Source organism: Epargyreus clarus, unplaced genomic scaffold, assembly GCF_041222505.1.
Source record: "Epargyreus clarus isolate Ecla_fem2 unplaced genomic scaffold, WU_Ecla_fem_2.2 ptg000005l, whole genome shotgun sequence".
Taxonomy (NCBI): Eukaryota; Metazoa; Arthropoda; class Insecta; order Lepidoptera; family Hesperiidae; genus Epargyreus; species Epargyreus clarus.
The window spans coordinates 14,040,840-14,058,632 of NW_027332213.1; the positions used below are offsets into that span (position 1 = coordinate 14,040,840).

General features: G+C 38.4%; 2 protein-coding genes across 2 annotated transcripts; one reads left to right on the forward strand and one right to left on the reverse strand.

Moving 5' to 3' along the window:
* The first annotated feature begins 3,095 nt into the window (after positions 1-3,095).
* LOC140742362 (xylulose kinase) lies at positions 3,096-11,709 on the forward strand. Its single transcript, XM_073073278.1, has 11 exons — positions 3,096-3,335; positions 3,914-3,996; positions 4,494-4,644; positions 6,006-6,182; positions 6,532-6,765; positions 7,111-7,267; positions 8,195-8,455; positions 8,816-8,965; positions 9,565-9,662; positions 9,943-10,027; positions 10,297-11,709. The coding sequence occupies exons 1-11, from the start codon at positions 3,279-3,281 to the stop codon at positions 10,410-10,412; spliced, it is 1,569 nt and encodes a 522-aa protein (XP_072929379.1). The 5' UTR covers positions 3,096-3,278; the 3' UTR covers positions 10,413-11,709.
* A 117-nt stretch (positions 11,710-11,826) lies between these two features.
* Positions 11,827-17,193, reverse strand: Sf3a1 (splicing factor 3A subunit 1). The gene is made up of 6 exons (XM_073073279.1): positions 16,901-17,193; positions 16,283-16,447; positions 14,805-15,913; positions 14,252-14,443; positions 13,321-13,695; positions 11,827-12,620 (listed from the first exon to the last, which is right to left on the reverse strand). Exons 1-6 carry the CDS (start codon positions 17,013-17,015, stop codon positions 12,447-12,449), a joined length of 2,130 nt encoding a protein of 709 aa, XP_072929380.1. The 5' UTR covers positions 17,016-17,193; the 3' UTR covers positions 11,827-12,446.
* Positions 17,194-17,793: the final 600 nt, after the last annotated feature.

Below are 17,793 nucleotides of genomic sequence, written 5' to 3' on the forward strand. Positions count from 1 at the left end.
CATAGAGCCTGCATGTTATTATTTTTCGTATACTTATGTGCAAAAGTTTCCATGTGACAGATAGGTATTTAATGATAGCACTCCCGAAGTCGATTTTTCTCACAATCAGGTAGAATTTGTTGTGGTTCGACTGCCAAAGGATAATAGCAGTATTAAGTACTGTTGTATTTGCTGTGTATTAAAATAAACTTACATTTTGGATAGCTATGCATCGGTGAAAAATTTAAATAGGACGACACACTTATCGGAAAATTTGTTACAAATTCCCAATGTAATGAATACTTACGTACCTAATATAAGATGAAGTGAAAAATCTGCAATTTTTTACTTATGTTTTTTTAGATATTTTTGGGGTTCCGTACCCAAAGGGTAAAACGGAACTCTATTACTAAGCCTCCACTGTCTGTTCGTCTGTCACAGGGCTCTATCTCTTGAACCGTAATAGAAAGACATTTGATTTTAATTTTTTTTTCAGAATATGTATAACGGTGGCCGCTATTTTAATCATGATGTAATTGGTTTTAACATTTGCAGATTTTTTATTCTTCTTATATACTCATACTATATTCCGACTACTTGTATAGTTGCCGTTAAACTGCTAGTCCGCTATGAATATAGAAATGAATCGCGGCGCCATAGCAAATTGTATGACTACACCTGCTCGCAACGACTTCAGAGCGGACTAGCAGTTTGGCGCGGACTATAACTGATTTACTACGCTTTTCGTAGACAGAGTAGCACTGTAGCGCTAAATCTGTCGCGGTCGAATCACGAAGATTTCTAGCACTTATAATTGATAAATTGTATGTTTTGAGAATCCACAACACATTACGTGTTTTATAAGACTCATGGTAAGTGGCCACTGCTGTCCATTGACATCTGTAACCAACTCCATATGGAGCAGGGGTTCTACTTCTACTTGAAGTTTATCTTGAACAAATAAGTAGCAGGTGAGTATGCAGTCCACCTGATGGTAAGTGGCTCCTGCCGCTCATGGCCATATTTTTTTATAATATAGGAGAATCAGACGGGCATGCAGTCCACCTGACAGTAAGCGGCTACTGCCGCCCATGGACATCTGTAATCAACCCTAGATTAGGATTACATATTCCTACCTGAGGTCGGCTATAGATGCGCCGCTACTCCTGCGGACTAAGCAGGAACGCTTATGTTTCCCTTACCACACCCTTCAAACCAGAAAACAGGAGCGCTTAACACTGCTGTTATTAGACAGAAGTAGGTGTGGTGTTGATGTCGCCGGAGTCGAACCACAAAGAGTACCACTTTCAGACCTTTCTATCATACCTACCTACGTTTTACCTTTCTATCTTTTTCTTTCATTTTATTCTACCTTTAAAACTTTACTACCACCTTTAGAATGAAGATGGTGGTCTTATATGCAAGTTAGCTGGTATTTACACTCTTCTGCCGAAACGCAGAACTGCTTCACGCTAGAAATACTTGTGGCACTGGTACCTCCCCGAGACATGCATGTCCCACGTTTCCAATGACGATTAGTTCTTAATGAACCCAAGAGGCGATGACAGAGTATAAATAACAAATGATCACACGTGCGGCTTCCGGGTGGATGCATCCCTTTCTCCCTTATAAGGGAAGCTACGCTTATAGACGATGACCTACTATCATTTAAAACAGTTCCGTTTTTAAGGAATGTTCATTGCTATTTTCACAATGTGCGCATTCCTATATATTATTTATAATGAAAGTATAATTGGGATGGCATAACGGCAAGTTGTACCCTCGTATTTAATTTGAGATATTGTCTACAAAGATTCATGTACTCACGCTGCTCGAGTGAAGAATAGTATGAGTTAGTGAGCAACCCATGCCGAATAATGTAATATTTCCTGTAAGGACTCCACGGTTTAAGCACTGCTATCAATATAACAACCATAAGAATCTGGCTGGTTAATAGTGCTAGATATCCGAAGTACCAGAGAGCGCCTGAAATTTTGTCATTAGCGATCACCCTCCTAACTACTAACCGCATCCAATGTTGCTTATTTTTGTGATATGGTTGTGAAGTATAGAAAACGCGAGGCGCTGCGTACCTCCGAGGATATCGTCATATAATACCTATATACTTGTAATATTTACATATCCACAAGAATGAAGGGGCTATAAGATACATATAATTATTGGACTGCCTTGAAAGTAATACCACGGTACAAATAATCCTTATACTGTGGTAATACAAAATAAAGAATCTTCACAAGAAGAAAGTAACACCAGTTTAAATAGGAAGTTCAATATCATAAAGCTTTATTTTAAAGCTGCATGATAAGTCGTAACTAAGGGACTGATTAGACAGAAATCTTTTCGTTCATCCATATAAACCAAGATATTGACAAAGTTCTGCACGATATACGATTTAATACCTTACCACCATAACCTATTGTTAGACAATGGATGTTTAATTCACCTACGTACAAAAAATAGTACATGCAAGTGTGAGTACACAGAACAATTAAGTACTCTCGCCTAATTAGGTTCCTGCATGATACCGTTCATGCATAATGACGCATAGAATACCATAAAAAGGACATTGAACTACGAGTACTTAACAGGTAATCGCTCGTGTTAGAGGTTTCAGAACATATTTCAGAATGTAAAGTCTAACAAAAAAGTAAATATATCTGTTTTACGTTATAATACTTCTACCTTGCTATTTCCACTTGGTGCTATTTTGTATTACTCATATAATTTATTCGCGATGTTAAAACACAAAAAAAATATTCCTGTCTAAATTTGTGTGCGTTTGTCTGGTTATAAGATTAAATTGTGAACTTAGCTGAACCGATACGAAGAGACTTTGGGAAGATTTTTTTTTAAATGTGACCTAAGCTTCTTTACGCTGACAATTATGTAGAGTTTCTAAGTAATGGACACGCACGCAGGCGGACTTTATCAATGATACTATTGTTAATTATTTTGTGCTATGTAATTATCTTCTCAATAATGAGCAAATATAAAAATAACCTTGATGTTACGCTTTATCGAGCGACACAAAGATTCAGCTAAGCACGTACTTCTTAATTGAGTGTTATAAAATATAAAAGATATCGTGAAATCGTGAAATAATGGAATGCCTCGTGAATTTGTAAATGACAGTCAGACACGCGAGCGCAAGGCATCCGATATTCCTTTCCTTGTGTTTTTGGAGACGGACGAACGTGTTTCCGAACGAACTGTGCCAGTGTCATTGTCATTGATCCGGAGATCCGGTGACGGTCTGTCAGAAATCAAAATAATATAAAATGAGTGAAGAAGGGTTGAAGAAAACTTTTTTGGGATTTGACTTCAGCACTCAAAGAGTATGTATTGTAAATTAAAAATTGATATTTTATGAATAAATAGTACTTTTATAATTCAACTTTTCACGCACTAATAATTTTACTGTTATTTTACCACGGTGTTTGAAGTACTTTTGTAATTTGAACCTTACTTCATATGGTTTTAGAATTAAATTAGATTAACGAAATGTACGAATTATATCATGCTTATAAAAATATTAAGCTTATCGCCTTAAAAGTATTTATCAAATTAGCGAATTAAAAGTAAGTTGTAGAAGATAGTAGATATAATAATAACTATATTTGGTCGAATAATATTAATGTAGAAGTAAATCAATTGAAATAAGTTATAATAATTTATTTAAAATCCCCTTTTGAATTCTACTTTTGGTAATAAAAGAAGGTCATTTAGGTGAGTGATTTATACTAAATTACTCTATCTACTATAGTAACCAATATTCATGTTTAAGTGTAGGTACTTGGTAAGCTTAGTAAACTTTTAATACTTCGAAGGCCAAATATAACGTCATAATGAAACATGAAATATAAACGAAGTTGTTTATGTCTATTTAAAACAATATAAATATTTTTTGTTTCAGTTAAAAGCAATAGTAATAGGTGAAGATTATGTGGTGCAACAGGAAGCAGACGTGGAGTTTGATGTGGATTTGCCGGAATTCAGGTATACATATATTCAATACAAGAAAACTATGGAAGTCACATATAAAGTAGGTGCTTGTATTAAAATAAACAAGCATCTACTCATATATGAAAAAGTATGAAATCAATTACGGTAAACCAATTACCAGTAATTAGACAATATATTTAAATATTATTCTAAGATTGTCAGTATTGCAATATAAGTACTACATGCATAAAATGCCTTTGTAGTAAATATAGGAAAAAGTATTATTAATTCTTAATAATAATGAAACTGATAGTTTAAATTGAAGATAGGGTTCAAAAATTAGCAAAACAAACACATATTTACCTTAATTCAATCATGCAGTAATCTGTTTATTTATGTCATCAAACTCTAACCAACCCAACCTACTCTATTCCAACCTCATATATTTATTAAATTATAATGATCATAAATCATAGGTGAATTACCTATATTTAACAAAATAATGATTATTTGCCAAGGTCTTTATAGTATTTCGATGTGTGTTTTAAAAGAACATCTGGGGGTGTGGTGCGAGGGGAGCAGCGCGGGGAGGTGATGGCGCCGCCACTGCTGTGGGTGAAGGCACTGGACATGGTGATGGACAGGCTGGTGGTGGCCGGCGTCGACTTTTCCATGGTTGAAGCTCTGTCTGGAGCTGCACAGGTTAGCCTCATAGACATTGATTTATATTATAAATATTCTAGGACCTGTGTTCAGTTATAAATGGTGCCAAGACAGAGGATTGGCTATTCTTGGTGTGGTTTATGGGGTAGTAATATATGTAGTCTACATTGATTGGACTCAGGAGTCCATTGATATGCAGAATGGGCTAAAAAAGAACTTAAGTTGGATATTCATAGTAGATATCAATTGAAGTGGCATCTGTTTGTTGTTTCCTAAGACAAATGTTTCATATATCATGCATAACATCAAGCAAATTTGGTTTTTATTTGGATTTATACTTTTCAGAAAAATCATACAATAGAAAACATCAACATACCAACATAATGTATGTAATATTCTATTTACACACATTCTACTTAAAAATAATAATGAGACTAAAGATTTCCTCTATATTATAACAATTAACGCAAGTTTCACACTTACTCGCACGCACGTACACGCAACACACACACACACATGCTCTTATACACAAACACCCACTCAACACATACATAATCAACAACCCATTACTGTCCCACCGCTGGGCACGGGTCTCCTCTCATAATGAGAAGGATTAGGCCATAGTCCACCGCGCTGGCTAAGTGCGTATTGATAGACTTCACATACCTTTGAGATTTTTTTTTATAAATCTCTCAGGTATGCAGGTTTCTTCACAATGTTTTCCTTCACCGTTTAGCAAGTGATAATTAATTTCTAATATGCACATAACTGAAAAATCAGAGACGTGCCTGGGATTTGAACCTCGGACCCCTCGATTGAGAGGCCGACTTTCTTAACCACAAGGCTATCACTGCTTCATACAACACATGCATACATATTGGTTAATTAAAAATTAATTTTATTTTAGAATTGCATTACCAAAAATGTACTATTATTCTACCAAATTGTTAACATAAGTTGAGATAGTTGCAACACAGTTTTATAACTATAGCAGCTTACAGACTTTATAAAAAAATATATTTGTTTGCATGTATATTTGATAAATAAATCTTCCAATATTTAAATCTTTTGAATGTTCAATTTTTTTTTTCATATAATATAGGAGTAGCAGACGAGCATGCAGTCCACCTGATGGTAAGTGGCTACTGCCGCCCATAGACATCTGTAATCAACCCCAGATAGAATTAGATATTCCTACCTGAGGTCGGCCATAGATACGCCGCTACCCCTGAGGACTAAGCTGGAACGCCTCGGAAAAGTATGCCTCCCTTACCACACCCTTCAAAACGAAACACAGCAACGCTTAACACTGCTGTTATTGGGCAGAAATAGGTGTGGCGGTGGTGCCGCCGGAGTCGAACCACAAAGGGTTCTACCACCTTAAATTGTTTTGTTTATAGCAACACGGCTCAGTTTGGTGGGCGAAAGGTTCGGAAGCAAAGTTGAGCAAGTTGTCCGCCGATGACTTCTTGCACACCCAACTGGCGACGGTGTTTGTTGCTGATTCTCCGGTCTGGATGGACTCGAGTACCAGCGCTGATTGCCGCGCGCTAGAGGAGGCAGTGGGAGGGGCTGAGGTAAGACCAAATAAGCCTTTTTTGTTACATTCATTTAATCTTTTAAGAAGGAATTACATGCACTGACACTTAAATTACTATTAGAAAGTGCAAATAACCCACAATCCACATGGTAACTACATGGTAAGTCATATACGTTTGGCACATGAAATACGGGTTTACCTTTTTTTTGCGCATTAATTTAGACGTGCTATCCTATTTGCACCTCTTATACCTTCGTGTGTGTGTATTTCTAGCGACGAGTACCAGCAAAATGCGCTATTGTTTTGATAGTAAAGGTTTACTAGTGGTATATCAATGATCGTAAGATTAAAACGAAACGAATACGACTGCTTGTGTTTTATTGCAGGAACTAGCCAAAATATCCGGTTCGCGAGCGTACGAACGGTTCACGGGTCCTCAGATCCGCAAGATGTACCGCAGCCGGCCGCGGGTGTACCACGCCGCGGAGAGGATCTCGCTGGTGTCCTCCTTCGCCTGCTCGCTGTTCCTCGGGAGGATCGCGCCCGTCGACCTCGCGGACGGCTCCGGGATGAACCTCCTTGATATACATAGTATGAAGTGGTGTGAAAAGGCTCTAAACGTAAGCTTTTTGGATGATTAATAATATAAGAAGAAGGAAATGTCAATTCTTCTATATTTTGATTTTTTTGTATAGCTAACGTTTGCGATGTGTATGGCTGCGCTGGTCTTGTTTATCAAAATAAAAACTATGTTTTAATTCAGCTTACTCGTATAAACTATCTAAGTGCCGAATGACATCCATATGTGATTAGTGGTTTTTGGATGAAAGAGTGACAAGCATTCGTCAATCCTCATAAATGTTCTCATAAATCCTTATTTATAAATACTAATAGAGTTTATAAATAACGTTTATATTATAGCGTTAACTAAGATAATTAGTGGGACAATATATTTATTTTTGCAGGCTTGTGGCGACGAATCTCTAGCGAGTAAGCTCGGTGAGCCGGTTCCGTCCGCGACGGTGCTTGGCAGTATATCGCCGTACTTCGTGCAGCGGTACGGGTTCAAACCCGAGTGTAAAGTCATCGCGTTCACAGGAGACAACTGCTCGGCTCTGGCTGGTGGGTATTCTTTGATGGTGGGTGATGATAGATGACGGTGGGCATAAAAATAATACGCCAATATGCAACTTTTATATAGTAAACATTACTATATAAAAGTTGCACATACATACGAAGCTCACATACATATGCACAGGTATTAAAGTGTATGTACGCACGCCGACGTGCACGAATTGTAATTTAAGGCAATTTTCACATGTCTCGTAATTAACTATGTGATGTTTTGATATATACTTATCTTTTGTATATAAAGTAATAGATATATTTATTAAATTTTGTTAAATATTCCATTATATAAAAAAGTTAAATAAACAATGTTTTACTAACGTCACACATTAAGATGTAATACGCAGTTCTTATCACTTGAGGAGTATAATGTAATCTAAACAAACACATTAGTAGTGATTCTAGTATAATCTCGAGTGTCGCTCCACGCGTCTTAGCTGATAAGATAACATGTGGGATTCAATTCATATGAGAATGTGATATGTTTCGCATTACGCAGATTACTCTATAATAGCAAAAGATTAAACTTTAAAGGTACCCCAAGGCCATCGCCTTATTAGCACCACCTCCTGAAGTAAGGGGTATAAAATCAATTTGACTGATGTTATACCTATTACAGTGGTATTTGTTACAAATTTATTTGGTAAATAAATGGTATGTAAAAAAAGCGTATGTGAACGCACGTAAGAAGTGAGCACGCACTTTTTTAGCGTATCCGTAAACTATTATTATTACAGACCTGTATTTGTGTTGTTAGCTGTTGTTATGAGTATTACTAGTCAACCACTATCAGAAGTCAACACAAAGCTGACGATTTTAAATGTCGATTGTAATTTTTTTAATTGTAAATATACTCTATAATTTTTTCAAACGCGCCATAAGAAGTTTAACTTCAAAAATCTCTAAATTAACCATGACCAGGCCTCCGACTCCGTTCTGGTTGGGTGGGCCTCAGCCTGGGCACGAGCGACACCCTCCTCCTCGGGCTGCAGGCCGCCGCCGCGCCCCCCGCCGGCCACGTGCTCGTGGGGCCCACGAAGCAGGCTCCCTACATGGCGCTGCTGTGCTTCGCTAACGGCTCCCTCACCCGCCAGAACCACAGGGACCGGCTCGCAGGACCGAGCTGGGAGGCCTTTAACGAACTGCTGCGGTCCACGCTTAGAGGAAACATGGGATATATGGGTATGTTTTAATGGGTAGAATTTGTGGATTAATCTGTAGTATCATCATTGATAAAGCAGTATAATATGAATACATGGTTTTTCCTTTGAAATCACAGATATACATTGTAATTTGATTTACGTTTCACTACATTTTATAAATTATACAGTAAGATGTGAAAAAGGACTTTAATATTTGTTTACTTAATAGATTATTATTATTATAGACATTTTAAATTATATGTTAATGGAGTAATTTTTAGGAATCATTAGGGCAGAGTCTATACAAGTTTATGGATAACATATTTAACAAAGAGGAAAAAATTAGCAAATAAACAATTTCAAAGGTAATTTTGATAGTATGCTGAAATTGTTCGTGCAGGTATCTACTACGACACGGCGGAGATCGTGCCGCGGGCGGCGGCGGGGCGCTGGGCGAAGCCCGCCTCCGCGGAGACCGAGGCCCGCGCCCTGCTGGAGGGACAGGCGCTGGCTCGCCGCGCACACGCCGAGGACATGGGGCTCGCGCTCGGTAACACATACATTGCCTCGCTCGGGGACACGCGGTGACCCTGAGGGACAGTGCGATAAGTAGATGGCGTAACGTGCCGGGGTTGGAGGGAGGGGATATATTATGTAAATTGTATTTTTTTATAATATAGGAGTAGCAGACTCCCGTGGACATCTGTAATCAACCCCAGATAAGGTTAGATATTCCTACCTGAGGCCACAGATGCGCCGCTACTCAGGACTAAGCTGGAACGCCTCGGAAAAGTATGTCTCCCTTTCCACACCCTTCAAACCAAAACACAGCAGCGCTTAACACTGCTGTTGTAAGGCAGAAATAGATGTGGCGGTGGTGCCGCCAGAGTCGAACCACAAAGGGTTCTACCACCGATAAAACACTGCAGCAAGGGCGCCTATACATAGTCATTCTGGATTGTGATCGGCACAGATGCCCATTATGACTAGCTTTATCCATCAGGCCTAAAAAGTCTATTGCTAAATGCACATAGAAAATAATAGAAATAGTAAAAATACACCACACCTTGGGCGATAGTGAATTATTAATCCTGGCCTGAAAGAGAAGAATAAATAGCTGTATTTGACTATTATCATGTTGTTCCGCAGATGCATCTTCGCGGGTGATCGCGACAGGTGGCGCCTCAGTGAACAAGGAGCTGTTGCAGATATTCGCAGACGTCTTCAACACACCCGTTTATGTTCAGGTATTATAATATTGTTCATATTATATATCTTTTGTTACTTAAAAATAGCCAACTAATATTATTTCATATGAGGCTTGGCGAATATTGGCAACACAGCAGCAGCTAATTCAACCAAAACTCGTCATACAAACTCTTGTTGCACGAGTCTTTTGTGCCAGAATACAGCAACACAAATATTTGTTTTTATGAAAAATGGTAGTAGTGTGGGCATAGGTTTACATGCTTTTTAGAACCTCTTACAATATTGTTCGTATGTTCAAATAAAATACCTATATTTTAGGACCAGCACGGTAACGCAGCGTTGCTGGGCGCGGCGATACGCGCGGCAGAGGTGTGGAGTGAAGACGCTGGCGTCAAACTTAACGGTATGTTCTCCTGAGTTGTTATATGTTTAATAGCTATCAAATATACTACCTCAATCAAATATATTTATCCTATTTCTAAATTTAAGATGTTAAGAAGCGACCTAATTAATGATACTTGTATCTGCGTCTTAAAAAATATTATATTTTAATTGGACATTCGTAAAACCAGTTACAAAGTATGTTAATAAATACAATTTAATGTATTATATGTATTTTCTCGTCCCACTTATCTTTTAATACATCTATAAAAATGTTAATTTCATTTGCAGGTAGCGAGCTTACCGTATCGCCTGTGGCCACGCCCTACGCGGACGCGGAAGCGATTTACACGCCTATGCTCGCACGCTACCGGAAGGTGATCGAAGATATTCCCAAACTTAACTGAAAGTACACCCTTCACAGATACGATTACATTACATGATAATGTAATTGTAAGCTAATGGGCTGTCGCCCTATATAGTCCACACGTACACGTACATATAGTACACATATACACGCCCACAAAATAGATTACCCTTACATAGCAAAATTTTGAGAAAAAATTGTGTTAGTTTTTACATAAACAAACTCATTCAGTTTGACCTCGGTTTAGAAATTAGTAGGTACGTACGTAGAATCTAAGGTGAATGTGTGCGTAAAAGTAACTAGTAGTCGTCCCAAGTGGTATTTTTTATTAATAACCAGTTCTTGTCAGACCATGTATTTGCCACCTTGCACTAAAGTTACGGTACGACTACGAATACGGCTTCGGTAAGAATATGGAAATTATTCATTTATATGTAGTTGTAGGTGACATGTGACTTAATCGAGCTTTGCAACATTCCTACTGCATCGAATTTTAGACTAGGAAAATGTTCATGAGGTAATAGAAGTAAAACTTGACAAAATGAAACTAATTTTAATAATTAAAAACATATGTATTTATTACTCACTGACTGCACCCGCTATTTTACATTTTATAAACTTTTTTAAATAATATACACAGCTGCTTCATTAGACATTTACTGTATTATGTAATGCAATTACATATTTACCAATTTAACCCACGTTTTTAGACTATTTAAAATAAACCATATAAAATAAACTTTATTTTACAAATTAAATAAACGATGAATCTGTTCATGTAAAGAAATTAAAAATAAGATGATCAAAATTGATTATTAAATTTGAAAAAAAAATTGGTGCACTGATTTTGGGTGCCCCAATACCTTGAGCTTATAATGAATGTAATGTTCTGTTAAAAATATAAATGAATCTTAAATATCTTGTCAGCATTCCTATTAATAGTAGCATTTGTAGTGCATTTTTACTTAATTAAGTAAGCAACTGTTGGTTTCAGGTGACCAATATGTGATCACTAATCATCACTTTGTTAAGTTTAAACATTTAAGTAAAGTTTTTGTTATTGTTTTTATTTTATATAAATTTATTTACATTCCACGTAGATTTAAGTTGAGAAAAATATTATATACTTCTATAAAACGTATCCTAACATAATATATAATGGTGCTAATATAAATCATGTATTGTTGCGCTTTTTATCTATCTTATATTTTTACATTCCTAGAAATTGGAGTCATTTGTTATAAAAGGTGTTCTGTGATTGGAAAACATTTATAATTTTACACTGACGTGCTTTGTTATGCTCACTTTTACACATTTTTAATAAAAAAAGTAATACATTTGATGTCTTTTATTTTTAAATGAAATATTTTGCGTTAGCAATCAAATTCCATAAATGGTAATTCAGAAATCACGTAGAGAGGAAATTTTAAAATTACAAAGAATAAAGCAACAGCTTAAATTAAATTCCATTTATTCCGTGTAAACACAAGTATCTTTCATAATGATAAAATATATTGAACTGATAAAATGGAACTAATCATGTCAATCAAGATGTCTAGCGTTACTTCTTCCTTCCACCTCTCTCCTTCACTTGCAGATGTATGACGGCACCAGGTGGCACATTGTAGTACGCTAGAGAATTTGTGTCCTTGAAGAACAGGCCCTGAAGACAAAATATTAAAATTACTTATAAGCCTAATATAACTATGAATAATGTCGATCAGTTTTTTTATTATATAGGAGTAGCAGACGAGCATGCAAATGGGAACACAGCAGTGTTTAACACAGCTGTTATGATTCAGAAATACAATTACAATTAGTTATACAATTGTTATTAAAATAATTACAGCCTGATAGGACATTCTTCCACTTAAATGGGCCAACCTGATCTGAGTCATATTTAAATAACACTAAATCTAAAACTTCAGTCTACATCGCGAAGCTACTTCAGAAGCATTTTTCATATCTTTGTGAATCATATCAATTGTAATACTTTTAAAAGTATACCTAATGTTGATCCCTTATTTAACTGAGGAAAAACTGTTAAAAACATGTGGAACTCAATAGAAAAACCTTAAAACAAATCAATTACCTCGTAATGCAGCTTCTGCTTCGCGATGGGCATGTTGGTGGAGCGTTGCAGCATGCTCTTGAGCTCGGAGACGGGGGTGGAGAGCGGCACCGTCACCTGCAGCGCGCGCCCGTCCAGCCGCCAGTCCGCGCGATCCGGCAGCGATGGCACCATCACCTATACATTACATGTTTATATTTAGAAGTCTCTTTAACAAGTATACACATTGCCTGCTGAATTTTAGCCAGCCGAAATAGAAATTCTAAGATAATAAGAATTCTAAGGTGGTAGAACCCTTTGTAGTTCGACTCCAGCGGCACCACCGCCACACCTATTTCTGCCTAATAGCAGCAGTGTTGGGCGGTGCTGTGTTCCGTTTTGAAGAGTGTGGTAAGGGAGACATACTTTTCAGAGTCGTTCCAGCTTAGTCCTCAGGGGTAGCGGCGCATCTGTGGCCACCTCAGGTAGGAATATTTATCCTATCTGGGGTTGATTACAGATGTCCATGGGCGGCAGTTGACTGCATGCTTTTCTGCCTCCCATATTAAAAAAAAGAATAAAATAGAATTGCTTTCTAAGCTGACACATGCTGCCATATAATGACTATTTGCTTTGAATTTGCGTAAAGCTTACTTCACCAGCCACTACTTAGCAACCGCGATGTTTTAAATTTCAAGATTTGCAGTAATAAAAGAAATATTATAATGGTCCTATAGAAAAATTAAAAGGCAATTACCATGTTGATTGCTTACAAGATTACTCATAAAGACACTATTCTAGTTGCTGATGCAAATTAGACGGTTGTTAAAGATTTTTTTAATTATAACAGCTAAAATGATACTTTAAAATAAATTATATTTAATATATTCAAAATTACCTGCAAGGTAGTGGCACCAGGATGTCTCACTAGCCAAGTGCTCTCGGGCTCCAACGTGTCCTCGGTCCTCGGGCGCTTCGCTGCCGGCTCGTCGTCCTCGGGTACAGTTTGGGGCACCTGGGGCGCAACGGGGAAGCCGAAAGGAGGTCCCACGGGAGTTGGGATGAGGGGCGGTCTTGGTGCCATGGGGGGTATCACCATGAGTGGGGGGATGGGTTGTAGTAGCACGGGCGCGGGGGCGGGGGTCGGAGCGGGGGCGGGGGCGGGCGCGCGCGGCGGGGCGGGCGGCGGCGGTCGCGGGGGAGCGCTGCGCTGAGCCGATACTGGCTTCGGACCGATTTTTTCTTTCTCCTCGTCTGGTAGCAGACCCTTGACCTGTACAAAACAGATATAAGGTCATGTTATTTGTTGAACATTAGATTTAATTTCAACAAGCAGTTTCCAATTTAATTTTGATATGGAAATATGATGTGGAATGTATAATATTAAATAACGTTTATTGCATATCTTACAATCCATAATCTACAATAATTGAGCTTTCATCAAGTAAACAAGATATTGGAATTGATTCAATGATATTTTCAATTATAATATATATAAATACTTCATTACAATGTTAATATAAAAGTAGAATTATTAGTTTTTGATATTATTTTTTTTATGATATAGGTGTAGCAGACGAGCATGCAGTTCACCTGATGGTAAGTGGCTAATGCCGCCTAACCCCAGATAGGACTAGACATTCTTACCTGAGGTCGGCCACAGATGCGCCGCTACCCCTGCCGCCGGAGTCGAAACACAAAGGGTTCTACCACCTTCACAATTGAAGGTGGTAGAACGCATAAATTTCTTATATATTATTTGAATACTGTCAGCTAGTCATTAGCAGTAATGACATCAAGGCGTTCGGAGTAGTGCGTGAATGTCTCACCTTGTGTATCTGCTGAATCTGGTCCTCGAGCGTGATGTGCGCACGCGCAGCCCTCGTGGCGGCCTCCACGCTGGACGTGTGTCCGTCCCACGTGACTCGCTCGTCCCGCCGCCGCTCCTCCTCGCCGATCTTCTTACCGATGGCAGTTTCCTCGTCACCCACACCGAAGATGTCCGTACGACGCTCTGCCAACTGGAAATGATTTGTTTTTTAATTATGTAATGTACCGAACTGGTCTATTTGACCAATTTGTTTAATAGTAAGGGAAATATTTTTTTCAATAAACAAATATATTATCAGTGATAGTACAATGATATTATAAACTTCTATGAGGAGATTCGGCGGGCTGAAATTACAGATGAACAATAATTCCTACTGTTAGGTACAATTTTGCATTTGCTTTAGAAGAACATGCCTTCACAGAAAAAGAAAATCTGACATTATACCATCGTTAGACAATAGTTCAATAATCAAGTTGTAGGTTCTTTAATACTCTAATCTAGAAAATATTCAATAAACTTAAAGCATAAAGCATAAGCATAATTGTACTGACCTGTTTAAGCGAAGCCTCGATAGCAGCGCCTGGCGCGAGGGCGTCGTCCCGGTCGGTGCGCTCGGCGGCCGTGCGGTCGCGCTGCTCCAGCCAACGCGGGTCCAGCAGCCCGATGCGCACGTGGTCGGCCACTTTGTTCGCGGGGATCTTCTCGCCCGTGATGGGCGACACCAGCCACTCCTCGCTGGCGGGTGTCGGCTGCGGGCGGGCGCGTTTCGGATCGTACTTTTTGACGACCACGCGGTCTGGACGGGGCGGTAATGGTGCTTCTTCCCCAGCGTGCTTCGGAGGCTCAGGCGGTCCTTCGTCCTCGGACGACGAGCTATCCTCCTCCATGTCTTGGACGCGGTTGTCGTCCGGACGCTGTTGTTGTTGCGTACGATCCTCCATTTCCGCCAAGTCATCGTCAGAATCTGAATCGGACTCAGACTCCAGCTGCATCTCCGTGTCGTCTTCCTCGTTGGCTTGGACGATGTCCTCGCCGCGCTCCTGTGCTAGTACTCTCGCTCCGACCTCTAGCGGTGTGGTTGGCGGCGGAAAATCGCCTGGTTCGCCTGTAGGGTAATCTACTGTCTCCACCACGACAAAGTCATGCCAGTCGATTGACGCATACGCTAGTCTTTCCTTCTCGATTCTAGCCTCGTCGGCAGCCTTGCGCCGCGCCTGGTGCGAGTGCCACGCGGCCCTGCTGCGCGCCTGTTCCAACACACCGCTGCGGATCTCTGCACCTAACTTGTTCACGAGTTCCTTTGGCGGCAACAGAACTTTGGTATATTGTTCAAGAAGTCGTGTGAAGTATTGGAAGAGAGAATGTTGTGGACGTAGAAAATCAAACTGGTGATTCCTTTCTTCTTTCTTCATTAAGTCTGTAAGGAATTGTCTTCCATTTCTTGCGACAAATTGAGCTGTTAGTTTCACAATATCTAAATCCAAAGCAGAAATTGATGGTGGGTCCGCAATGAATTCAAAGTCTGGTGGGGGGTCACGGGGTGGTGGGGGTTCAGCTGGTACTGCAGCTTTAAGGAGCTCCTGCTGGCGGGCGGCTGTAGCTGGAGCAAGCCCTGGCCGCTGGATTTGTGTTCCTGGAGGAGGACCTGATGGATCTTGCCCTAGTAACATAATAATGTAACTTGTTTGATTACGCAGAATTAAAAAAATATGAATTTATTAAAAGTAATTCAATCTTAGCATCATAATGCAGTGAATCAATCAATATATAATAATAGACTTCATGCACAACCAAGGGTATAGAACATTTTTGAAAGGAATCCAGTCTACCTACAAGATCTGCCTTTCATAAAAAACCTAATTTCAGCAGCAAGTAATTATATATGTTAATGCATGGAGTATGCTCAGTATATCAATTGTCACATTTTATAATTGGCCACATATTTTTTTTATTTTTAAATGGTAGATTTTGTTGCTGGATTAAAAACGTTTAACAACTTTTATAATTAGAAATAGTAACTATTCCTTACCTTTTCCTTCCCTGATCTCCTTAACCTTATGCTGGTAGTATGCATGGTAAGGGTCTCCGGAGTTGAGGAAATTGAACTTTGGGTTTCCGAGTTCATTTTGTCTGATGCGAGCTTCAAACTCAGGTCCGTTACGAGCAACAAAACTTGCAGTCTTGTCAACAATATCTATAGAAAATTGTTAAGGAAACTTGTGTGATGAATAGTTATTTTTTTTCTAATAATTATTTAACATTATCTACAGTAGTTTTTCATTAATTTTGTAACACATTTGTTAATTTTTTGCGAGCAAACAAACGTTTGCTGTAAAGTTGCTCCCATTGACAATAATTTTGTAATAATATATTTTTGAACTATTATACTGTTATGTACATTTATTAAGTTGAACCTAAGTACATAAAAATTGTTCGTTTTTACGTCTTTATATTATTATCACAACAAGCCACCTATTATATTATAATCGAAAATAAGTTAAAAATACTTAACTTTTTACTTCTTTTCAGCAAATTGTGTTGAAACTTCTTTTTATTGTCGTCTTCATTTATAGCGTCACTCCTTTGCAATAAATGCAAACATTTATAGGTTATGTTGAGTCTTCCTGATGGTAATATAAAAGGATACTCCTGACTTCAGGTGGGGGATAGATGATGCCGATGACCGGTGCCGGCGGCGGCTGGGGCTCCTCCGGCGGCAGATCGTGCTGCCCCGGAGGCCCCATCACATCGATGGAAGGCATAATGCCTTTTCACTTCTATTATATACTTTGAAGCAATTAAACTGCCTGTGGCTTGAAATTGATATATAATTTTCTGCTATGGTAGCATATTCAATTAGATAATCACAAATACACAAAATTCGTAAATATCGTGATACGCTTCCTCTTAAGTCTTGACAAAACAAACTGACATAGACTATTTAGGGATACCAACAACAACAAATGTCAAAAGCATGGTCATATCACAGAACACTTATACTCCTAACGCATTACTATACTCTATGCTCTTTAGTCAATAGCGTACATATCGATTTATTTTTAAAGTGAAGTTGCTTATTTCTCAATTTATGAAGTGTTAATTATTCATAAATTATAATATTTTACGGAATTAAATCAACCAATATCATTTTAATCATTTATACAGGGCCGGATTTGAGAATATGGAGGCCCCGGGGAAACGAAGGAGCGGAGGTCCCTAAAAGGAGCAATGTATAGAGACATAATATCAATGTAAGTGATGCTTGCATTATTGGAGTTGTAAAAAAATAATATATTTTTATTTAATTTCATTTATTAATAAAACGCATTATTTGCAACAGATTAAAACATTGTCATTTATTAAGTTACAACCACAACAAATTAATAAGCGAATATAAACATACGTTTATCATTGCTGTATATTAACGATCCGTTTTGCCACTGGAAAAATCCGCCGAAGCTGGACAAAGATCGAACGCTGATATCAAAACATAAACTGAGGGTAATGACAACAACGTACGTTAGCAGCCAAATTAATAAT

Coding starts and splice junctions, on each gene's coding strand:
- LOC140742362 (XM_073073278.1), top strand. CDS start 3,279: ATGAGTGAAGAAGGGTTGAAGAAAACTTTTTTGGGATTTGACTTCAGC. Junction 6,183..6,531: donor AGGCAGTGGGAGGGGCTGAG/GTAAGACCAAAT, acceptor GTTTTATTGCAG/GAACTAGCCAAAATATCCGG. Junction 7,268..8,194: donor CAACTGCTCGGCTCTGGCTG/GTGGGTATTCTT, acceptor AACCATGACCAG/GCCTCCGACTCCGTTCTGGT.
- Sf3a1 (XM_073073279.1), bottom strand. CDS start 17,015: ATGCCTTCCATCGATGTGATGGGGCCTCCGGGGCAGCACGATCTGCCG. Junction 16,448..16,900: donor TCCCCCACCTGAAGTCAGGA/GTATCCTTTTAT, acceptor AATTTTCTATAG/ATATTGTTGACAAGACTGCA. Junction 13,696..14,251: donor AGATTCAGCAGATACACAAG/GTGAGACATTCA, acceptor TGTTTTGTACAG/GTCAAGGGTCTGCTACCAGA.